Source organism: Falco rusticolus, chromosome Z (assembly GCF_015220075.1).
Source record: "Falco rusticolus isolate bFalRus1 chromosome Z, bFalRus1.pri, whole genome shotgun sequence".
Taxonomy (NCBI): Eukaryota; Metazoa; Chordata; class Aves; order Falconiformes; family Falconidae; genus Falco; species Falco rusticolus.
The window spans coordinates 36,324,205-36,349,672 of NC_051210.1; the positions used below are offsets into that span (position 1 = coordinate 36,324,205).

General features: G+C 43.0%; 1 protein-coding gene across 1 annotated transcript in view; it reads left to right on the forward strand.

The window, feature by feature from the left end:
• ROR2 (receptor tyrosine kinase like orphan receptor 2) overlaps positions 1-25,468 on the forward strand; it is a 154,006-nt gene that overhangs the window by 122,942 nt on the left and 5,596 nt on the right. Inside the window, exons 5-7 of the mRNA XM_037374326.1 lie at positions 18,647-18,774; positions 22,174-22,488; positions 24,216-24,461. Coding sequence (XP_037230223.1) covers positions 18,647-18,774; positions 22,174-22,488; positions 24,216-24,461 — 689 coding nt within the window. The remainder of the gene's footprint in view (positions 1-18,646; positions 18,775-22,173; positions 22,489-24,215; positions 24,462-25,468) is intronic.

Below are 25,468 nucleotides of genomic sequence, written 5' to 3' on the forward strand. Positions count from 1 at the left end.
AGCCTGCTTCTTACTCTGCAGAGCAGTGGTTAGGTTTTTGATAGCCAGCAGGCTATCATATCAGGCAAGCTGCAAGGTGCAACTCTTAAGATGTGCAATGTACAGCGAAGAGCCAAATACAGCTCTGACTTTGTAAATATGTGACCCCAACATGCCCTCTTCCAGAAGGTTCCAGATCAGCAGCAGGTGTTTAGGTTTGGGCTGCTCAGAGAAACGATTTGTATTAAACTGCCAAAGAAGTTGCAAACTAAATAAGACATTTGTTAATCTGTTTAAGGATATACGTAAATTGATATTCAAAGTAGTAATGGCCTTGGGCTTTTGGCAAGTATCTGGTGCAGCTGTTGGACATCTCTGATATAACCAGCAATCTTGAGTTTGTTTAGATTTTACTTCCTGCCTCTCTACTTCCCCTTCACTCCTTCGTTCAGTAGCTTAAATGGCTTTCAAAGTGTTTATTGCACGTTCTACAAAAGGACAGTTACATGGTCCCTGAGACTTCCTTTCAGCATTTGATGCCACATTGAGTTTAATTACAGTTCCTTAGGATGCTGAATAGTTTCTAAGTGCATACAAGGAAAGGGTGAACATTGTAGTCAGGCATAAAGATAAAGGAACACTATCCTAATGAGAAGTAGGTAATTTAACAAAATGAGATAAAGTTGTAGTACCGCACCATAAATAATACTTTCAATTTTTATGGCTTTATGGTTAATTTTCCCCTACTTTTGTGTTATTTTGTTAATCATTTCCATTTGAAAGAGCAAAACAAACGAGTCATGCAACTGATTTAGTGTACTTGAAAGAAGGTGAAACATGGTAAAACCTGATTAAATTTGAATATTTCCATCCAAAACTAAAAACATTAAGAGTAATAGAAGGCATTGTCTTTTTTAAAAAATGGAATGAAAGAATGAAAATGCAGTAAGGAAATCTGCTCTTTTAAATTGGTGCTGCTCTCTGTCTAAAATCTGGAGTATCTGAAGTAATACTACTCTAAAAATAAAGTTGCAAAAAGCATGTCTCATCAGCAGTCTCTCTGATGCTCCTCAAAAAGGTCAATTATAAGTGTCCCATTTCTCATTTTGTTCAATCTGATAATAACACAGAAGAGGCAAGGATTACTTTGGGTGGGACAAAACAATATTTGATGTCACAGGAAATTTTCTTCATACATATGTATGCACCCGCATATGAATAATTTGCATCCCCCACACCCAGCAAGTTTTTCTAACAGTTCAGATTGCATGCCAGAAAGGTTGTTTACCCCTGCTTCACCATACTTTCCTTCAGGCTTGGAAATCAGTTTGTTTAGTTCTGTGGGTCACTGTCAGCCAGCTGACCTGCATATAGGAATCCCGTTACTTTCATCTGACTCAGTTTGGCAAAATTGCCTTGCAAACACTTCATTTATTCACCTGTCTAATGCCAATAAAGTAGTTTCAAGAATGCAAAACAATGAATAGAGTAGTAAAGGAATAGAATAGAATAGAATAGAATAGAATACAATAAAAGAATATAATAGAACAGAATAGAATACAATACTTGGCGTGGACCTACAACCATCCTCTAGTTGAACTGCCTGATCGCTCCAGGGCTGACCAAAAGTTAGAGCCCATTATGAGGGGCATTGTGCAAATGACTCTGCTTAAGGCTCTGAGAGGCACGGCGCATCGAGCACCTCTCTTGGGCGCCTGTCGCAGCGTCTGACCACCCTCGCAGTAAAGGAAGGTTTCTTCTGCCACGGCTTTGGACCGTTCCACACGTCCTGTTGCTGGAGACCAGCGAGAAGAGATCAGCACCGCCCTCTCCACTTCCCCTCCTCAGGAAGCTGTGGAGAGCAATGTGGTCGCCCCTCAGCCCCCTTTTCGCCAGACTGGATGAACCCAGTGTCCTCAGCCGCTTGGCATCCATCTGCTGAGCGTCTGCCAAAGAGGCGTCCTTTGCGAGCAGAGGAGAAGCAGCTCCAGCACCAAGACTTGATCTGGCCGAGCGGGAAGAAAGCCTGTGCTGGAAGGCAGCAGCATGGTCACCTCTCCAGGGCTGCTCTCCAGTGGGGCAGCTCGCCACATGTGCCGGTGCCTGACGTTGTCCCTCCCCAGGTGCAGGACTTGGCGCTTCCCCTTGCTGAGGTTCTTGGGAGCCCGGGCTGACGCAGAAGGCAGCACCAAGTGGAGACTCCGTGCAGGAGGAGGGATCTGGGCACCGCCGTGGCCAGGCTGCAGCCAGCAGTGCGGGCTGGTAGGGGAGCAGAGCCGCGGGACGTGGGGGCAGCGTCTGCGGTGAGGAGGACGACGGGCCTGGGGTGGTGAGCGATGATGGGGCACAGGGTGGCCCTGGAGAGCCCCCGGCTGGAAACATCTGCCCCGGCACCAGCTGCAGAGATGGAGGCCTGGAGGTGGGCAGCACTTGCCTTTGGGGGGAGGAGTGAAATAGTAGCTGGCACACATAGGAGGACCCCTCAGCTTTAGCCAGCATCCCACCCCTCCCAGGAAAAAAGCAATAAAGGGCAAGGACAGCAACACCACCTGCACTATTAGTAACACCAGGAGATTTTCTGGAGTTTCCATGCTTTTATTTTATTTAGATAGTTGGATTTGGGGTGCTGGGAGCTCTTGTGGGTTGGTGGATGCTCCAGCTGATGGCATGGTCCTGCTTTGGCCATCCCTCCAGAGTCACCGACGCTGTGCTGCCCTCTTGTTGGCTGGCGAGGCCTTGGAGCTGCCAGCCCTCCTCTTTGGGGGTCGCCGTGGCCCCCCAGGGGAGTGTTCACTGCCCCGGCCAGAGGTGGACGTCCTGGGCACAGCCTCCCCTGGCTCCTCCTGGGGCTCTTCTTGCCCTGCGAGGGTGGTGACAGGGGCAGCAGGGGGGCTCCCACCAACAGCAGCAGATGAGGTGCCAGGGAGCTCATCTAAGCTGGGTCTCCCAGGGCTGCTGGAGGGGGCTGGGCCAGGGGCAGGAGCCCCCCCTCGGGAGGCAGCAGGCTGGGGGACACCTGCGGGGCTGCCCTCCTGCCCCCCAGTAGGACTGGCGTCCTGCCAGCCCAGTGGTCTGCGGGCCTCCCCCCTGCGCCGCCGCGCAGCGACACGTGCACGCTGTTGCATGAACATCGCTGGGCGGTTTTGCAGGGAGCCCCCAGGCAGCCAGCCCCTGGCCCCGTCCTCCACCGCAGCCCTCTCCTGCACCCTGCTGCCAAAGGTCTCCTCCAGCTCCTGACGGACCCAGGACTGCAGGATCTGGAAGAGCCCTGGCTGCTGCCGGAAAGAATTCAACCAGATTGGGGGTTGGAGGCTGCCCACAGGACGCCTGAGCACCCCTTCTGCAGCCCACCACTGGGGTGCCCCAGGGTGATGGAGGTCGCGGGCGGGTGGGTGTCTGGGAGCTCCTCCTGCCTGGCAGACGATGACAGGTGGTGTGATGGCATGCTCCTTGTAGTCATCGTCCGCCCGCACCGAGTGCGCGATGGAGAGGACCCTCCTCTTGCAGAGGGGGCACTCGGGCTTGCTCTGAGCCCACCGCAGGATGCACGGGTAGCAGAAGCGGTGGAGGCATGTCATCACGAAGCTGGGTTCCTCGCAGCTGTCCAGGCAGATGGGACAGCGCTCCTCCAGCTCCGCGGCCATGCTCTCCACGTGCTGCGGTGGGCTGGGGGGAGCCGGGGATGGTGAGCAGCTCCCTCTCACTGGCGCTGCAGCAGCGGGTGTCACGCTAGAAAGGGAAGAGAGGCCACGGTCACTGGCTGGCCCGGGGAGGGGTGGAAGACATGCCCAGGCCCCCCCAGAAGGAAAGCCTCCCCGCTCCCCAGCGCGAGGTGTCCCCTGCCAGCTCACCTCTGCTGCTGCGAGCGCCCCTCCTGGGTGCCCCGGCTGCCTGAAGCTGGCAGGGCCGGGGGAAACCCTCCGATGGCTCTGGGTCGGGCACCGAGAGCTGCATGGAACAGCTCCCTGAGCACGACACCAGCACCAAGGCCTCGCTCTGCCCTCCCAACCTCGCAGACTGCTCAGCTGGAGTCTGGGCAAGAACCAGCTGGGTGACACTCGGCACCTGCTTATAAGCTGCCAGGGATGCCAGGTCACAATCCATCGCTCGGGGACATCTCATTCCATCGCCAGGTGACATCAGAACCCGTTGCTCAGGGCGGTGGCAGCAGGCCATCCTCGCCCCCAGCACTCGCATCGCTGCAGCCCCAGCACACGTGCCTGCGGCACTCAGTCCCCCATCTCCCGTCTTGTGCTCGGCGTCGGTGTTTCACACCAGTCACCGAGGCCATGGCTGTGTCTTCCCAGGGCCCCATCCGGTCACTCTGGCCATGGCAGACGTCTGCAGGCTCATATGGCAAGAGGGTTCTCTCAGTAACACCTTGTGCATCCCTCGGAGGCTGCAGGACAAAGCCCCACCGGCTGTCCCCATACGCCAGCACCGCTGGCCAGCCCTCTGGGCTCCCCCGGTTCCTCCCGCAGGTGGATCAAAGGCAGCAAAGGCCGCGCTTGGCTGGCTCCGGCCATAGGGCTCTTCTGCCATCTTTCTGCCCTAGCCAGAAGGTGCAAGGGTGAGCCCCGCTGCTCAGCACCCACCAGGCCTCATCTGGGCGCTGCGTCCCCTTTGGGGTCCCCGAGACAGGCAGGCAAACCGGAGGGGCTCCCGGGAGCCAAGGAGGGTCTGTGGCGCTGGGGCTGGCTCAGCATGGAGCAGGGAAGGCGCCGGGGCACCTCACAGCACAGCCCTGTGCCCATGGGGAAGGCATCAAGGGGATGGGACAGGCTCTTCCCAGCACTGCCTGGAGGGAGGGTGAGAGGCAGTGGTGTCTCCTGAGACTAGGGAGCTTCAGGCTGGAGCTAAGGAAGAAACCCCAAAATGCTTCTGAGGATCATGAAGCACTGGAGGGGGCTGCCTGGAGAGGCTGTGGGATCCCTGAGCCTGGACATCTTCAAGACCCGGGTGGCCTCAACCCAGAGCACAGCTGTCACAAGCCTGGGAAGGGATGCTCGCTCAAGTCTTGAAAGAGAAAGCATTGCCAGTGGGAAATACAGCGAAGGTTTCCAAAGGCGCAACAGGGTAGGGTAGGGTAGGATGGAATAGAACAGAATAGAATAGTTACAGCTGGCAGGGACCTACAACAATAATCTATTGCAATTTCCTTATCATTCCAGGACTGACCAAAAGTTAAAGCCCATATGAAGGTCAGTGTCCAAATGCCTCTTTTTAAGGCCCTGACAGGCCCAGGGCATTGACTACCTCTCTAGGGAGCCTAGAGGTATTTGACCACCCTTTTTGCAAAGAAATGATTCCTAATAGTCTGAATCTCTTCTGATGCACCATTGAACCATTCGCATGACTTCTGTCGCTGGATTCCAGAGAGAAGTCAGCACCTCCCTCTCCACTTCCCCTCCTCAGGAATCTGTGGAGAGTGATGAGGTCACCCTTCAGCCCCTTTCTCTCCAACCTAGAGAAATCTGGAGTCCTCGGCCGCTCCTCACAGGACATGCCTTCCAGCCCTTCCACCAGCTTTGTTGACTTCTTCTGGATGCATCCAAATTCCTTAACTTCCCTTTTTAAATTGTGGCACTCAGAACTGCACACTTGAGGTGATAGTGAACCAGTGCTGAATACAGCGGGACAATCACCTCTTTTGACCACATAGTTGTACTGTATTTTTGATGCTCCCCAGGATGCAGTTTGCCCTCTTGGCTGCCAGGGCACACTGCTAACGCATGTTGAGCTTAGTGTCAGCCAGCACTCCCAAACCCCTTTCTGCAGGACTACTTTCCAGCCACTCCCAGTTCTACTCCTGTCTGGCGTTCCTGTGTCCCAGGTTCAGAAGCCATCATTCGTTTATTTTAGATTTCACACCGCTGAGGATTGCCCAATACTTCAAGTCTACCTCCCTCTGCAAGGCCTTTTCTGCCTCGGGAGAGTCAGCAGCACCTCTCATTTTAGGATCATCAGCAAGTTTACTGGGCATTCAACCCGTGTCTCCAGATCACTGGTAAAAATATTGAACAGGACCGGCCCTAGAAGTGAACCCTGAGGAACAGTGCTGGTGACTAGCCCCCAGCCAGATGTAGCCCCATTCCGTATAGCCCCTTCAGTCCTGCTGTTCAGCCTGTTCTTTACCCAGTGCAAAATATACCTCCCTAAGGAATAGATGCAATATTACGTCTTTTCTCCAAAATAAGAAAGAGTCTGTCTCAGCAGCAAGCAGTGTAAGAAAATAGCGTTTCACACAGGAACAGATCTTCTATGCTTTCAACAGAAGGAGTGCAGACTGTCTTCTTACTATCTTCTGTAATGGATTATAGTTTATTTCATAAAATTGTAGAATCATTTAAGTGGGAAAAGACCCTTAAGATCGTTGAGTCCAACCATAAAATATTATGTATTACATAAAAATATATTCTTAAGATCTTCTAAACTACCCAGGAATCTGAAACTTCCAACAAAGGCATGCTTGTAGATATGTTCTGTTAACAAAGCTAAAACTAGCTGCCTTTTGAGTCTGAGCTGCTGTGGTGACACTCCTTATTTATTGTTGGTGCCTAAGGCAGCGTGTTGATACTGTGTTTGGTAATTAACGTGAAAGAGACAACCTTAGTGAGTAACGAAGTGGGTAAAAAAGTTTAGCTGGTTTGTTTTTTTGGTTCTTTTTTTTTTTCTTTTCCTCCCAAAATTAGGTTGAGGATAAGGGAGAAAAGCAAGAATGTGTTACAAAATCAATAGTTCCAAGACTCAAGCACTCCAGCAAAAATGTGCAATGGGTGATTTAAAAGTACAGCTTTAAATTCTATGGCATTCCTACTGACAGATATATCAGTACATACAGGATCTTAGTTTTCAGGCATTAAGAACTAAATGCTGAAAGGATGAACCTGGAGAAGCATTTGATTTCCTGATTGAGTTTTGATTAATGAAGAGTTTATTAATGTTAACCCTGATTAGATTAATTTACAGAGCTGTGGTGCTGGTAGAATTGCTAGTCATAAGCCTGTCAAGCTAATAATGTTTGCACAGCATCATCTGAGTGGCATCTGAAAATAAATTATAGCTCTTACTTTGGAATGTGAACTATACTGCTCTGCCTGAGATACAATCCACTGTTGTATTATGGGAAGACTTAAATGAAAAAATATGACATTCAGGCATTAATTGGTTATACACCGGGAAAAAAAAAATAGGAGAGTAGTCTTTGGAAATAAGGTCTGATAAACATTCAGTAAGTGCTTTTAAAGTCCAAAGGAAGAAAAATAAGGGTAAATTATCATTTGCAGATTACATGAGAGCTGGATGTATACCCAGGCATCTCAGCAGTTTTGGGTCATTCAGGGTGCTATGCCCCCAGCTCCATCAAAGTGTAGCTGCAGAGCCAAAGGTTATTCATTTCTACCCTCTTTAGTGGCTGAAGTAGAAGACTGTCTGTTTACTTTTAATTCCTGAGAACTGCAGAGGCTTTGATTGAAACTGACATAGAATTTCCTGTGCAGAAAAAGCTAATTTTCCTATTTTTGGAAAAAAAAAAACCAAAACCAACAAAACCAAACCAAAAAACAACCAATCCTATTATGTGGAATTATGATGACACACCAGAATTATTTAATGAGTTCTGGATTCCTTAGCCATATGATGTAAACCTCAGTTTCTGGGGCCAGCTGAATAGTGGATGGTGCTAATAATAGGCTGCTGTCTTCAGTACAGACCAGATGGAAGAGGACACACATACTTACCTATTGCCAGAAAAAATGCTGAGACACAAAAACCGTTATGTTTTGCTCCTGATTTTGAAGGACCATGTGGTCTTCTGGTGGTAGTCCCCTTTATACATTGCTGACGTGCCTCTTCCACTTCCGTAGCCCCTGTTCTTCTAGGCCCTCAGCAAACTCCTCATACCATTGCCTCAGTTAACCTTAGGCACTAGCCCTAGCGAGGATGCCAAGCAGTTTTATTTTCACACACATATCTGTAAAGCTTGCTATAGATGGGGTATTTGGGTAATGTGTATCAGCTACCCTCTTGAAGGCTGGGCTGAGCACATGGAGGTGGAAATGACAAAGGCTGAACAAATTTGGGTAGTTATTCATGGCAACAGCAAAAGGTACGTTCTAGCAAGTCTCAGGTGTCTGCTCAATAGCAAGGTAACATCACAAATGGCTGCTCCTTTTCTTGGTAGTGGGTTTGTTTTGGGTTTTGTTCTTTTTTCTAAAGAGAAAAATGGTAATTTTCTCTGGCCTTATTTTATGAAACACCTTAAACATTTCTTTTGAAGTTAAAAAAGAAAAAAGAAAAAAAATGGCTTTAGATTGGAAAATATCAGCTCAAATAAATTCTACAAAGTTAAGAGCAGCTATGAAAACAACCTCTAACATTGGGAAGTATTCACAAGCTAGAACTTTCTGCAACATTGCCTACAATAAGTGGTTCACATTGTACCCATAAAAAGCAACAGAGAAACTAACAAATATTTCATATTGTTGCTTAGATTTTTTTGTAAGGAAGTAATTTCATTGATATTTTCTGATAAATGTGATATGCTAATTTTTCCCTAAGACTGGAAAAATTATTGTGAAACTGACATCAGTATTATATCATTACAAATAGTTGATGTTTCTGTAATTTTAATAAAAATGTTTTGTGAAAGACTTTGAAGGTGAAGAATTGCATGTACATGTAATTATGTAACCACTTTATAGCTGATGCTAAGATAATTTCTGGCTGGTTTACAAACCTCTCTGCTATCAGATGTGTAATATCTGTGTTAGCTGAAACTGAAAAGCCACCTTTGTTACGTTTAAAAAAAAAAAAAAAATTATATCAGTACAGTTATTTTCATTTTTTCTTTTGCTCAGATACTTTCATAAGTGATCACATATTTAATGGCATGGTCAGTTAAAACATTTTTAATTCTGAAATCTTTTTTAATTAATAATGGCTTTTAACTATTATTTTTTACAAAAATGTCTTAACCTTTTAACTTCTACTAAAAAGCTAGGAAGCACTTTGCAGAAAAAGTGTATTTCTCATCATTCAAGAAAAAAACCCAAAATGGAAAGTTTGAGGCACTTTCATGGGTTTACTTTTATAGTTTTAAATTGTTCCTTTGTCTCCCTTATAACCTCCTCTTCTCTTTGAATTTATATAACTGGCTATTTTTGACCATGATTTCTTAGTTGTCTTTTCTCTGAAGACTTTCTACCTCCTACCTGTCTTGCTGGCATACATGTAAAATCCCATCAGTAGATTTTAATGAACTGAACAGTAACATGAAATTTCCATTTAAGAATAAAATCTTCCTGTGTAGGTAAATCACAATGCATGAATATATACCTGAAAACTTCAAGGATTACACCTCCCCCACCCCCCAAGGGATTTACTATATCATGCTTATCCCCGGTGGCTTGAGGAGTGGATTGAGGGTTGCACTAGCCGAGGTCAGAGCAACCCAGCAGGCGGTGGGCTGCCCTTCTCTCACCCGCTTCCAGGGGTGAGAAGAGACTCCTGTCCTCAAACCAGTCCCCTTGGTGAGGCCCGGTATCACTCCCTCCCTCCTCCCTCCGGTGGCATCGCATCGAAACTGCCTTCGCTCCTCCTCGACGGCTTTCCCCATCCCCCCAGCAGCTGAGGTGGCCTCAGCGCTGCGCTCACAGCTGCATCCCTCCTTCGGTGTCGCACAGCAGCCCCGGGTGCAGCCCTCCGCCCCCGCGCTGGACCCGAGGCACCCGCATCCCCATTGCTGGAGCTCCCTCTGTGCCGCCTGGAACGGCCCCTACCAGCTTTGTCGCTGCCTGGATGCAGCAGTCATTACAATGGCTTTTTCAGCTGGTAGATTCTTCCAAGACGTTTTTGGAGCTGACCTGTGTGTACTTACTCAGGGTGGCATGGCAGGAGGAGGAAGGATAAAAGTGATGAAGAATTTTGCATTTCTCTGGCAGTGGGAGGAATAAGGAGCCACTTGTTAGAGGCTCTTCAAACGGTTTGTTGGCCCTGCTGTTTTTCCTTGGAGATGTCAGGAGGAGATAATTCATTAGACAGTCATACACGGAGAGGGATACCTTGCCTTAAAAAAAGGAGTGGGGAGGGAGACTCAAAATGATTTCTTCAGTAAGCAAGAAGCTGGAACACTGCATGGCCAAGTCTGTGTTCCCGTATATTGTAATTATTTTTCCAAAGGTTTTTTTTGCCCCAATTCTTCAGTAACCCCGGTTGCAACAGAGATGTTTGTGTTAAAACCATCAGTTAAAAAAATCAGCAGAACAGACCTGCAGCCTTCCTTGGACTCCCGGATGACTCGTCTGAGTTCAAGATTTCATCCCAACATACTGACACCTATGTAAGCAGAGGGAGAATTTTAAAAAAAAATGTCATTTGAGTAAATTGAAAGAGTTTGCAGGTACAAGTAATATTAGCTCATCTGTGTAAAGGTACATGTGGTAATCAGAGGACTATGGCTGGTTGTACCTCTAGAATATTTCCTTGCAGAAGTTCAGGGTGCAGGCATCTTTGTTTAGATTTGTTTCTCTGACCATTTCACCCAGGTGACTGTAGTGAGAGCCATCCTGCGGCCCATGTCTATATTTCTGTATGTGATTACTGTGCTTGGGAACAGCAACAATTTTTGGTAGGCTGAAACCTTTTCTAAATATGTAAAGCAATAATAAATACATGAATGCCTGTGATACCATCAAACCACAGCAGCATGTAATATTATCTACTGAACGTCCTGTCACAGTTTTATATATTCGGTTCTTTCCTAGGTCTTTGGTGGTGAGGGCTGTGTGTTCTTGTTACTGGAGTGATGGACGATGGTTCTGTGAAAGAAAGGAAGGCAATGCCATTTTCCATTGATTTTATCTACTTGAATAATTGAACATGGTATCTCTTAGAACGGACACAGTTCAGCTAGGAATGTTGACACCCTCTTAAGGCAATGCCTAGTGAGGAGAACAATATGGTTCATGATTCAATGAAGGTGTGTGCCTGTTGATGCCCTCCCCCCTTCTTGCATTTAAATACCGTTTTAATACCTAGCATTTAAATACCTCCTTTCATGGTAACATCAGAATATGTGTTTAAAACATTATTTGGACTGTGGTTTAGAGACAGACTTGGAGGCCTGAGTTTTGTGTTTAAAGATACTTCCATAATCCTTTGTGGCAATAATTGCAATAAGCTAAAAATAAGGTTGTTTAGAAGTTGCAGTTTGATAAGCAACTTACTTTTCTCTAGTTTGTCACAAACACTAAGGCCATTCGCAGCTGCTGTGTTTTTACCAATGATATTTCAATTAATTGCTCTATTACCCGGCTTAACATGGTATCTCAGATCCTATGATTAATATTAACAAATTAATCATGTAGTAGAATCAGAAGAGTAAAGGTTAACTGTTATTTTTTACTGATCTTAGACATTGAATCTGAAGCTTCAGGTCACAATATACTTTTTTAGGAACTAGCAGATAAATATTCAAATCAAATGCAGCACAGTTGCTCTGTTCGGGAAGTGTGACTAAGTACTTTTCTAGGGATTCTGTTATGTACTACTTCTTAGATAAAAAGCACAAAAATAAATTCTGTTTGTTAATATTTGTCCAGGTTGTATGCTAGGCGTAAGGGAATCTTGCTTTTGGGGTCTGTTGTTACACTCAGTGAGCATCTGGTAGCAAAAGTCATGGGCCATATCCCTGGTGAGTATAAATTGTCACAGGTCCATTGACTTCAACTGAGCTATGACTATTTATACAAATTCCCCTCCCTGTTAGTTTTCAACTTTTTAACACTACGGTCCCCTTCTTTTCTGATGCTATTTATTACATTCCTTTAGCATATGGGGAAAGTTTACATCCCTCTGGTGTTTCAGTAAAGTCTCCCTTTAAGGTGTTAACTACTTTGATGGGTATTTTCTGATATCCCAGGAGCACTGATCTTTAGACACGGGTGAAGATGTGCAAACAATGATTTTATGTGCCGGAAAGGTGGGTTATTAGCAGACAGTCCTTTGGTCAAAGAATGAAACTGTTTCTTCAGAGCATGGATACAGGTAGGGCAGGAAGCCTGTGCCCTTCTCCCATGTCGTTGAGGCAGGGTGACTCCATCCAGGCAGGGGCTTGATGCAGGCAGCGAAGTTGTCCCTGTCATCCCTTCTGCTTCTTGGCTTTAGCTGGCTGGACACAGATGTGCAGGTGTGGGTTTTTTGGTATTTTATGGTTTGTGATTTTTTGGTTTGGTTGTGGTGTTTTGTTTTGAGTTTTATTTGGTTTTGTTTCTTTTTCTCCCCACCCCCCCCACCCCCTTTTTTTTTTTTTTTCTTTTAAGGTTTTCCTGTACACATGGGTTTTGGAAACTCCACTACAACCTCCAACCCCTTTGTGCCTGTTACTGGATTTCTGCCCTGTATGCACAGAAGTTATGGGTAACGTCAGGAGCTCTGGCATTAGCCCATCCCTTCTCAATGGATGAATATGAATCGTTCATACAATAGCAGTTTCGAAAAATCTCATTCTTTTCCTCCATCAAATATTTATACCCCAGTCTGTTGCCTTGAATATCAGCAGTAAAATTTCCATTGATCTGTGCACAACAGGAGGCCTATGAGAAGGAGCAATTTTATAGCCTATTGTAACTATTATTTTAAAAGGCAACACTCTTGACGAATTTTAATTCATGGAAAACAAGAAATCTAATGTTTTACTTTATATTTTCCATGAAAGGTAAATATACAAGCCTGACTGGAAAGTACCAAGTATTTTTTTTATAGTAACATTAATATAAATTCACTATCTTTTTGACAGGAGGCAAATTTTATAGATGTGATATTGCATATGACAAGGGTAGTATGTTTCTCTTAGATCTTCACTGTGACCTCTTTCAGTGGGAGGGCCTGAATATTTGGAGACGTGAACCCGTTTTAGGCATTGAAAAGTGATCCCCTTGTGAGTTGAGTTCCGTCCCTGGCACTATGATATATGTCAAGAGTAAGGGTAACAAATTACAAGGGCTGTAGTGTCAGATTATAAAAGGTCCTGATTTTGAGATACAGTATAAACAAACTGTGAACAGATATGTATATTAAAACCAGAAAATCCCGTGTCTTTACCAGCCCTTTATACTGCCCTTCTCACAAGTCAGAGTGATTTGCCTCTCTTTGATTAACATGAACGTTTTATTCCTTTAATTCTTTGTATTGCAGGTCATTTAACTTGTGTACTTTATGGAGTAGGCACACATCGGGCTAAGTATACTCATAGTTGGAAATACGATGCCTGTCCTTTTCCTTCTGATCTTATTCTCAATTATAGTTGTCCTCTTTACAGAGCTTCTGCCATCACTTTTCAAGCTGTAGGTATCAACAACTCCGAGACTTTCCCACAAGATGAATGACTGTATACCCAATACTGTATTTTTCTACCCATAGCAAATAGGATGACATAAATAATTTCTCCTTTCCTTTGTCCGTCACTGTCTAACCATGGTCTTCTGTGCATTTGTCCTTGCATTGCTACTCCACTTGCAATGGAATATGAGGCGGGTCCTATTATTGTCTTCTAGTATTTAACAGTTTTTAATCAAAAGCTGTTTAATCCCTGGACAATATGAAAGAGGTTCAAAATTTCAGGTTGCTTATTTGCCTTGGGAAAATTATAGGAAATTTTAACTGCACTTAATTTGCTTGTGGGAAACTGCTGTAACAGTTTCTACTATCCTTTAAAAAACTAACCTTTGGAGTATCCTGTTATATTCCATGAATTGCCTTAGTTCTGTTTACTTCGGTAAAGTGTAAGCTGAGAATGCATCTCTCCAAATAACTTCTAAATTTATTATCTGAATATCTTAAAATAAATTGTTCTCAAATTATGTTTTTAAAGAATGTTTTTGTCCATTTTATTACAAGAGTAGGTTGGTAGGGTATTATTAAGTTAATAGGGTTTTTTTTACATATTAAATTTAAAAAGTTTTCTTTGTGAATTTTCTGGAGGATTTCTGAGTTTCTTTTTATGGCTGATGCACAGTGTTGTGTCTTTTCTGTTTTCAGAAAAATACATTCAGCTTACAAGTTTCTGTTTTCTTTGTAACTTAAGTTTGTGGGATGCAATCAGAAAAGAAGATATCTTACTGGCAAATTAATATCTAGTACCTCTCAACTCTGCTTTCAGAATTCCCTCTGTGAACCCTTGCTGAAGCTTGTTACACCTTCATGTGTTTTTTCAGTTTTTCAGCAAAACCACCAGGTCTGCACTCACTGTGTGTTCAGGGCCACCAAATACATACTGAAAGCTCTTATTAGACTTACGTGTTTCACAAGGTGATATTAATACTGAACAGTTTTCATGGTTGCCTTTTATTTACAGGGACTTTTTTGCTTCATGTGCCCTCTGGACTGTTCAGCTGCGACAGTTACATACAATAGATTGTATTACACATATATCACGTAGTGCATTGTGCCCACATGTACACTTTCAGCATTTCAGGTTTTCTGTTAAGAAAGGCCTCTTTGCTACCTAGGTATTTTCTTTTGTAGTCTTTTGTTAAGTGTTCTTTTTGTGTCACAGGTGAAATTAAAGTAATGCTTAGTGCAAGGGTAGGGGTGGTGATGTTCAGTATATTTTTGCAGCACGTGCAGTACACCTGGAAATCTCTCCATCTACTTCCAGAGCAGATATCTACTTTATGGAAGTCTTGCATTACCTCTAGCTAGCGGGATTCCTGTTCATGCATGCTGGGTTTTATTCCTGTTCAGAGGCACCTGATTCTTCCAGTGCTTCCTCTATAGACCCAGATATCCCTGGAAGTTATGATTTCTGTCAGTGGGAGGAGATTGAACCAGCACTATACCACTGAACTTGGTTAACTGTCCACTTCATACAGACTTTTAATGCCCACCAACCTGAAGGCAGATTGTGTTTAATCAGGCAGTGCAGTGCACGTGTGATAAGGAATGTATAAATGTCTTAGTGCTTGGTTCTTCAAGATGTTTCCAGGTGTGGTAAGACTGATCAATCTTAGAGACAACCCATGTTGTACATAAAAGTAGTATCAGTGTTTTGGCTTTGCTTGTGCCTGCCTGAAATGAAAGGTTCTCCTGCTTTAGGTTTATACTAGAAAGGCTAGTTCTTAACTTTGTTGTTCTAGCAGAAGATCACCTTGTGAGTCAGAAAAACTAATAGCATTTATCCTAATAAATGGCAGTGGGGCTTTAGGAATACAGACTCTGTTTAATCAGATTCTTTATGATTTTATTTTTAAATTCAAACTCTGGTGAAACACCTGACAAGTAGTTAGGAGGAGAGTTCTCTCTGTAGGAGAATGTATCCTACTTCTACCGAGTGCTGAGAGAATTCATGTTCCAGGTGCAGTGTCTTTGAGACTGCCCTCCAGCAAAAGTGAAAAAAGGTCAACACTTAGGATGTTCCTGACTCTGATTTTTTGTTTGGGTTTTTTTTTTGTTTGGGTTTTTTTGGTTTTGTTTTTTTTTTGGGGGGGGGGGGGGAAGTTATTTTAAAATGGAAGAAAATCAGTAATGAGAAAAGGTAATGCCATCCTGAAACATTCAGGAAGAAACAATAACAAAGGTAAAAAGGTACCTATCATGGTTGGCTTGTAAGATTTCTGCAACTGGAACAAATTGTACTGTTTTGGATTCCTCTTGAGGAGTCAGATTTCTGCTTTTCCCAAGGTTTTTGATCAGAGCAGCAGGAAATTGAAGAGTCTGTATTCATAAGACTCATTCTCTAGACACTTCACCAGCTTTGTTGTTCTTAGGACATGCTCCAGCAAAATTTATTAGGAAAAATTTATTCAGTGAAAGGGTTATAAAGCATTGGAACAGACTTCCTAGAGAAGTGGTGGAGTTACCATCTCTGGAGGTATTGAAAAGATGTGTAGATGTGGCAGTTGGAGGCATGGTGTGGTGGTAGACTTGGCAGTGTTAGGTTTACTGTTGGACTCAATGATCTTAAAGATCTTCTGCAATCTAAATGATTCTATGATTCTGCCTATTTTCAGCAGCTGTTAACTCTTGCTCTGATCAGCAACTGGATTGCTGGCATATGGTTTGGAGCATGAATCAAAGCCGCATGTGATTCCAAAGACTCCTGTTTAAACTGAGCATGACACTGCTTTTGCATTATCAGATTCCCCTCCGGTTGCTTTTTGCTGTGGATGTTTTGCCATGTGCTAAGTGAACATGCAGCTGAAGGAAAGAGTAATCTGTAAGGAGATTCGTAGTCCTGCCGCTTCTGCAGCTTTGTTGAAATCAACTGTTTTTCTAAGAAGTCTGATGTAATTTTGCCCCCTCGATATTAGTACTAGTCAAACTGTATTCACTGAGTTTTCTGACCTGACAAAGATGCATGCAGAATAACAGCCCAGCTTCTGTCAGAGTATCTGACACCAGGTTACTGTTTACTTTTGCTTGCATCCATGGTAATGGTCATATCCAGTTCAGTTCAATCAGCACTTGACTATAACATGGGAGAGGGGAGCATATGTGTGTATATATAGTATCTAAGCTGTATTTAGAAGTTCTTGACAGAAATAAGTAAGCTGAGATAAGTAAGAGATCACACTGCTTTTGCCACCAAACCCATACTGTTTGGAGTGCTGTTTTTTATAGGCTCTTTTTTGTGTGTGTGCGCTGCCAAGACAGCCCTGCACTGAGCGTCAAAGTGTGAGGTACAGTTTCAACTAGACATATTGCAGACTTTGTTCTGCAGGATAGGGGCATGAATTTACTCTTGAGAAAGAGGTCAAACAGAGGTTTCATATCCATTCATCTCCTCATGAGAATTGCTGACTCCCTACTGAGGTGGTCAAGGATCATAAAACAGGCATGGACAAAATACTTTGATATTTTTATCCCTTCAGGCATGATGCAATTGTTGCAAATTTAAGAGTTTTTGTTATGAGAGTGAAAGAATTTCACTGCAGGAATTAATTGCTCCCGAATGAGTCCTCCTTTGCTTCATCCATCATAATCGAAAACTCCTGTCTTTGTGGAAGCAGAACTTGATTCAGAGTTTGTAAACAAAATGTTGCATTATGAATATTTAACAATCAGACTGGTAGGAAATAAAGGCCAGATCTGGACAACTGCATGAGACACTTCATATCACTCTGCTTCATCTAGCAGCTGTATGATGGATCGCGTTCTGTTAAATCATTGTCTTTCTGGGAGGAAAGGGAGAAATGCTGCTTGAGTGGTGATGGATGGTTCCAGCTTTTGGCCACACCATACGAACAGTCCTGCCCAACCTTCCACTGCCAAAGAGTTTATACTTTAAGAAATAGTGGTAACATTTCCCTGGAGAAATGAGCTTTATCAGGGAGACACAGCACAGGAAAAACAAAAAGAGGTTCCTAAGACAGAATAAGATATTGGAAATAAGGGCTGCACTCGGCACTGCGCAGGCGTTGGCTGATGTGCTCATCATGGGTAGCTCTTGTCAGGCAACAGGTTTTTGTGCTGTGTTGGCCCAGCTGAAGTTACGTGGCTGTACACGTAATCACTGACGGTTTTGTCCTGCTCATGTGGCACCCTAAGGAAGGGTGGAAGTATTTGTGAGAGAAACCAGAACAGGTATTGATATCCAAAGATAATGAAGTACAAAGTGCAGAAGAGTACTGAAGTAATAGTTCAAAAATCACTGGTGTTGGAAGGTACCTCAGACTTCTGAACTGACCATTTTGTTACAAACGCTGATTAAGCTTTTGGGTGTCCTAGGATTACTCTAGAGTCATGGTTTTCTAGATCATGGTTTATGCCTTTTTTGGTCTACCATGCAGTGAATGACATGATGTGAATCCACCAGGCTAGTGATCCTAGCACACAGGCTGTGCAGTGCCGTGCCAGAAGAATAACATGGCATACTGGATATTAACTCTGAGAGTGCTCTTACTCTCACTCTGAAGCCCCTTTTTGATGCTCAGGCAGTTATGACCTACAGATCATCTCTGTATTATTTACTGGGGCTTTGAGGATGATGCATTGAACCACTGAGCCTTTAGGCTAGTGCTTTTATGCCAAAATATTTATGGTGACTTAAGGGAGTAAAATTTGGCCCAAAGCCTCACTGAATTGAAAAGTGTATTTAAATATATGTTGGAAGAGGAATTTGACATTGACTGACTAGAGCGAAGAGGAAAAGAGGTTAAAACCTTACTTTTTATTCTGTTTACGTAATTCAGAGTTCAAGATTATTCCACCTTTTAATTAAAGCTCAGCAAGATCTCTTCTGCTGTTCAGTAGAGGAAATAAGAAAGAGAGAGAGGTGGGAGAGGAGAATCAACTGTTTGCCTAGTTGTACTGGGTACAACTAGATGCCCGAAAATGCCTGGGGGCATGTAACAAGATTTATGTTGCGGTTTCATTCTACAGGCTTTTTAATAGATTCATCTGCCAAATCCCATTACTGTTTGTATATTATTTTAAAATTAATCTTGGGTTTTCGTTTAATTCTTTCTCTAATGAGCTATTTACAGGGTGCCTCATTAATACTTCTAAGGTAGTATAAAAAGAATTGGAGGAGAAAGCTGCACCTGGGGAATGGAGCAATTTCAGATTTACAGTCTTTTGGGAATTTCTCCTTTTATAAGAATATATTTTGTAAAATTTCATGGGGGTCAGCTAGACATCTGCTTATAAAATCCTAACCTGTCTTTCGCAGAGAAGATTACCATGAAGATGGGTTCTGTCAGCCATACAGGGGAATTGCGTGTGCACGGATCATTGGAAATAGGACCATTTATGTGGACTCCCTCCAGATGCAAGGGGAAATTGAAAACCGTATTACTGGTAAGCTTATACATCTCTGTAGCAGGGTAAAAAACATCCATGAAAATATCCAATTCAGGTATAAATAGTGCTATCATCCGGTTTTATTATTCAGTTTTATTGGTCAATGACTAATAAATCCTTACATTAAGGTTTCGAGGAGGTGAGCTGGTTTCACACTTGTGCAGTTAGCAAAATTTGGAGCAAGGAAGATGTCTATCTGCTGTCATGTGTAGAAGCTTCTTCTGTGTCCTTTAGTAAAATGTCAGAGCATTGACTTTTTAACAGCTTTTAGTTTATACTGAAGCTTTTTGCGTGATGGATTCAAATAGTATATTTGAAAAAGAAAACAATCTGTGAAGTAATAAAAAACTTTTATTTTCTTGAAAAATGTATAGTGGCTTTTTCTTTGGGTTTCCTCCCCTGTTGCATAATTCCAGCATAGTCTGGATTTCACATTGGTTTATATAAAATAAGAGTCAACCTTCCTGTGCTCTGTCCCTGCGGATCCCTCCTCTGATTGTTGTTTCAGTACAGTCACAACCAAAACCTTAATGGCTTTTCGTGGGCTGTACATCAACATGGGTTTTCTTCACTGGACCTCAGTTAGCTAACATTAGCTGTGACTCTGATGTACACAAGTTGAGCAAGCAAATGAATCTGTGAAACAGAGCAAACTGTTTGTCATAATGTATGACCAATTAACTCAGTCCAGCATGAGCTTATTTGCATCTGGCCAGATATGGCTTACTAATTGAATCTGCAATTTTAATGTAGCTAGTCACCAAAAAGAGTTTGACTTCACTTGTCAGCTCTGTCACCTTAAAGATAATGCCTTAAAGGCTCATTGTAAAGCCAGGTATCCAGGTCAGGGTTTTTTCTGTTCTTCAGATAGTGATTAGATTCTGGGACTTGCAAAATTCAGGTGCTGACCTTTCTTTGTACTATTACAACTCATTCCCCTCTTCTACCTCTTTACTGTTTTAACACCAGCCTTTTTTACCGTTATGTCATTAATTATTGATCATTACTGTTGATAAAATTTTTTTCTATGACATAAACTCTACCTGTTTGGATGTATTCCAGTAATACGGAAATTTTCAGCTACCTGAAATGATTAAATCTGTAACTCTGCAAATTAGGTTCATAATGTCCTAAAAAAAACCCCAAACAAAACAAACAAGCACACAAAATCCAACCCCAAACCTGTGATATCTTCCAGAAAATGTTTGTTGGTCAAGTTATACTTATTTCTGGAATACACCACATGGACATTCGTGAACTGGCTGCTGGATCTGATCATTGGTTATCTTTTGGAAGCTGGGGGCTGGAGTTGAGAATAATTTTTGCCAGAACTGTTCTTTCTTAGGAAAATTCTGGGGATCACCATGTAGAGCTGCTCAGTGCCTAGCTAAGCAGTAATGATTATCCATCAATAATATGGCATTTTCAAACGATACACATCTGAAGGACATACCAAATGCCTTATGCAAAATAACCCTGAGAATTTCACAGCATACTTGGTTCTTACAAGTCTTCTTATGTGTAAAAGCAAGTACTGCAACACTGAACGTTCTCTGTCCAAATGACAAGGTATTTCTGAAGTTTCGAACTTCATAGATAAAAAAAAAAATCTGCTGTATAAATGCTGTTGAGATTTTGCTTGTACTTTTGCCCATTTTTTGGTGGAAGCTGTTAGTGGTCAGACCTCCCATGGGGCGCTCAGGGGAGGCTGTGCGTGGGAAACGGTGACACCTACTGCCCGATGCCAAGAACATTTAACAAGGTTACAGGTGACACCTATAGGGAATTTTTATCCTGGATTTTTACCTTCTCTGCTGGGCTGATGTATGAAATACATCCCCTTTGCCTCTACAGCCCCTAGTGCTGTTCCATCCTGCACATGTGGTTACATGAGAATTGCATCCTTCTATTAAAAAAGAAGGACGTTTCTGGAGAAAATCTTGAGACATGACTTGAGAGACTGGAAGGCCAACAATAAAGAGTGCACGGACCTGATCGCTGACCTGTGGACATGTGTGGCTAGCGATGTCTTTGCTGTGCTGTTTAGTGTCTGTTTAATAACTAAGTAAATAAACCCCTTAGATGCTACCACACAGTCCTGCTGGCTTTTGCACCTCCCATCAAAATAAGGACATGACTGTGACTTGTGCAGTCTTTGCTCATGCTGATTTAAATTCTGTAACATCTTCACAAAAATTAGTGTGGAGTTTCAAACAGCCAACAGTGACTGCTTCACTCCTCCAGGTTTATTTTTTTCCTTGTTAGCCTTCAGGACAAGCACATGTCACAGCTGTCATTTCACGCCTGATATCATGCCTGCATGCAGTGTTCCCTACATGACTGATAAGGGGTTATATTCCTGTGTTGATATTCCTGCATTAAAATAAGCAAAGGTATAAACAGTAAAAAAGACTGGGACTGGGACTGCTTGCTGTATGTGTGGTGTTTAAGAAGAGACAGGAGACTCTCTGATAGCAGGTGGCAGCAGAAAGTAGAGGGTTGAAAGGACAGAGCTGAACAGTAGGGGAAAAGTTGATTTGTAGGTTGTAAATAGGCTGCCGAATAACTTGAACTGCTCATTCCCTCTCTTTATACAGTGTGTGTTGGTGGAACATGCAGTCTAGCAAGCCTTACTCACAAATGTTTTCCAGTGTGGGAATGCATGTTCCTACATTTAAAGTTTGATTCATCCCCAAATACAATGCACACACGCATTTGTCTTTTCTTTGCAATGTGCAAGAAAACTCTCAGATAAATGTTACTGTGTCAATGCTGAGAGCTAAAGGGGACGATTAAGTTCCTAATTCATTATGACATCATATTAATGTTAGCAGTATGCTGAGATTGATGACATTCATTTTCCCCAAAACTGCTGCCTGATAGGCTTTTCATGTCTATTAATAGCAGTATCTTCCCAAATACCAAAGGCATACTTTCTTTTGCCTGTCAAGGCTTAAAAAACTCATCTTCTTTATTAATCAAAACGTCTGCAGGAGGAAGAAGCTAGGTGACCCTCATTCAGATTTTACCTAATTAGGAACTTTGGAAATACATGTCAGTATCCTGGCAGATCTCTTGCCTGCACTGTTTATTCTTTGAAGTTAAAATTAGTCAAGTGCCAACAGTTTGCTCAGTGCTAGTCACTTGGGTAACTTCCTAAGAACTAAGATCTACAAGCTCTGTGCAGATGTCAGAGGGTCACTGGGATGCTGGGTTTGCTTTCTGCATTTGTCAGCTCTCCTTTACAGCAGAAATGACCTAATTTCCCTGCTGCTCAGTGGGCTGTTAGACCCTCAAGAAAACATGGACATTGTAAAAGGCAAATGTAATGAAAATATGTTGTTTCTTATGCTTTTCATAACTTAATACTTAAGCAGTACTTTTGTTCCTTTCCAGCTGCATTTACCATGATTGGCACTTCCACACATTTGTCTGATCAGTGCTCACAGTTTGCTATACCATCCTTCTGCCACTTTGTGTTTCCCCTGTGTGATGAGCGCTCTCGGACCCCTAAGCCGCGGGAGCTGTGCCGGGATGAATGTGAAGTTCTGGAAAATGATCTCTGTAGGCAGGAGTACAACATCGCTAGGTCAAATCCCCTCATCTTGATGCAGTTACAGTTGCCTAAGTGTGAGGATCTCCCACGACCTGACACCTTGGAAGCTGCCAACTGCATAAGGATTGGGATTCCTGTGGAGAGACTCAGCCGATGTAAGTCTGGGTATTTCATCAGTGGGAAAAAGTAAGGCTTGTGGCTTCCTCATGTTGGGTCTGAGAGGTGATATTTTATCAGCTATTCTTTTTGTAAAGAAAGTACTGCTATACTGGATGCCGCAACTTTTTATCATGTTAATACTGACCTTAGTTGCACTGTTGTAAGGTATAGTTAGGATGGCAAGGAAGTTTAAAGGATGCTGCTTAGTACTCAAAAGGCTTATATCAACCACCCTGGTCTACAAAACGACTGATTTGACTCAGATTTGCAAGGGGAAGCAGCGTGTCACAGGCTTCCCTCCCCACATGCCTGCTCCCAGCTCTGGCTCAGTCCTTGCTTTTCTGGATGAGTCCCCCCATACTGCTATTTGGGAGTTTTCCTTACATATGAATAAACCTCAAATAGGCTGTGGAAGCTTCACTAGAAAAATCTGCTAAGAAATTAAACATTTAATACTCATTCTTTCTATAATGAAACCCACAAGAATATTAATCCTGTAAATTGAGCATGGAGTGTTTTGTCTTTCTTCACCCACACAGGATGGGTGAAAACATTGATCTTGCTTCCATGGATTTGTATTTGCATCCAGGAGTAGAAGGACTTTCCTGTTGTCAGTAATTATGTGCTGACAATTTTTTTCCCTACTTTGTTTCCTAGCAATTAATCACCTCCCTCAACAATATTCAACAAGGAAGCTCCAAGAGACTAAGGATGCTTAAAGTTCAAAGTGTGATAAGATTTTTCTGAGTATCGTTGGTGCACCCACAGTTAAGAGCAGGGGTCATGGCATAATGGTGGACATGGAAAACTAGCTGTGTGCTATGTAATGCAGCTGAGAAGCAGAAATAACTGAGAAAACTATGACAGAGGCAAATCATCCAGGGAAGAGGTATCAAGCAAAAGGAATGAGAATAAAAACAATAAAAAGTCTGGCAAAAGTAATCCCTGATCCTCAGAGCCAGAAGTGCTCTCTTTGGTGGGAAAGTTGCGACCTGATTATCCTGGGAGTTTGGAAGAAGGGCTTTGAGAGCTGGATTCCTGGGGGCTGGGCAGGTGGACTTGGAAAAATGGCTAATGTAATCTTGCAAACATGCAGAAAAATGCATGAATCAGTGCAGTTGATATATATGGGAGACAAGCAGTCAAATATATATATATATGTATATATGTATAAAGGGAGGATAGCAGCAAAACAGAGATTAAAGATAGGAGTTCAACGATATGAAAGTGGTATATCTAAAGAGAAGAAAGGCTTTAGAAGAAAGGCATTAGAAAACGCAGCACTAATTTCTCTAGGAAGTGAGTAGTGTGAGGAAGATGGGAAGATTACAAGAAATGAAAGTGGTGGGAAGTTTATGCTGTTGGCATATGAAGACTTCTCCTGAAGTGAAACTCATATCTCTAATTTACTTTAACTTATCTTGTCTTCTATCTAAAGGTCCATACTTACTCTTTAGTATCAACTTGCATTCAGAGTTACCAAATATTGCTGTGTATAGCCATAGAGCTGGGACACTCCAAGGCAGAATCCAGAAATAACTGGGTGTAAGAGTACAGATACCCCCAGAACTGAAATCTCAAACCTCACAACTTTCATTTAAACCCTGAAGTACCTAAAATCAAGTACTTTTTGCATACATGGTCTCTGCATTTCAACTCTTGTGGTCTTGCTGGCCTTGACTATTTTGTTATTTGCAACTTCTTGTCAAATCTTATGTTGCAGATCATCAGTGCTACAATGGTTCTGGAGCAGACTACAGAGGAATGGTCAGCGTTACGAAGTCTGGCCACACTTGCCAACTCTGGGACTCTCAGAGTCCCCACAACCATGATCTGACAAGCACACAGTTTCCAGAGCTAGGTGGAGGACATGCATATTGCCGAAATCCTGGAGGTCAGATGGATGGGCCCTGGTGTTTTACAAAGAATAAAAACATACGCATGGAGCTGTGTGACATACCTTCCTGTAGTATGTATTCTCTTGTTTTCCCCCTACTATTTTCCTAAGTCCTGTGTATGTAATGTTCCCTATTTTTACAAGTACAGTTCACTTAAGAGTGTTTCAAACGTTTCACTTGCTGTAATGTGGGACCCTTGTTTTGTGTTTAATATTTTCTGGAGTTCATAGCTTATAACTGAGATATTGTGACACGTTTTAATCATCTATTACTATTTATGATTATATATTGCTTTCATTATGTGTTGGGTGTTAAGATGAGATAATAATTAATGATAAGGTTGCGGTTTGTGTTCTAACATGCCAAATGCCAGACTTGACATACTTGCCACCTGCATGTGTTTGGTTTGCTCACACTGCTCAATGGCATATTGCTTTCACTCTGTGTGGCATCTTGTAGGCAGCAATGATCTTCAGATCCTGTAGAGGGAGATGCAGCACCATGCTTGGCGGGAAGGAGCCTGTGTGAGGTGCAGAAGCAGAGATGTCACAAAACAGACGATCTTGTCAGAAAAGTCCTACGCTACCTGCTAGTGGCTCTGTACTGCACGACTAATGGCAAAAATAAAAAGTTCATCTCTCACAGCTTAATACTGTCCCACTCACCTCCCTGTACTGGGACAGCCTTCACTCTAGAGCTGTTACGGTTGTAACAGTCTTTGGCCGCAGCAAAACAACTTCATGCTGTGCTTCATTAGAAAGAAAAGTGTGTTTCCTGCAAAAACAGATGTATCTTGGAAGCCATGGGTTGCCTGGATATTTAAGAGCTCAAAATTGATACAAAATTTCTTAGTTACTTCATTTTTTTACAGTAATACGATTTGACATTTATAATAAATTTCTACATTTCATGTAACATGGTGCAAAGATAACACTTGGATGTGGTTGTGGTGAAAGCAGTAGCCACAAATAGCAAAACCACACATTGCAGAAAACATCCCAGGCAGTTCCAATGAATATTTTGGACATCACTATGCTTTCCTAGAATCTCTAAGTATCAAAAAAGAAAGCATTTCAGG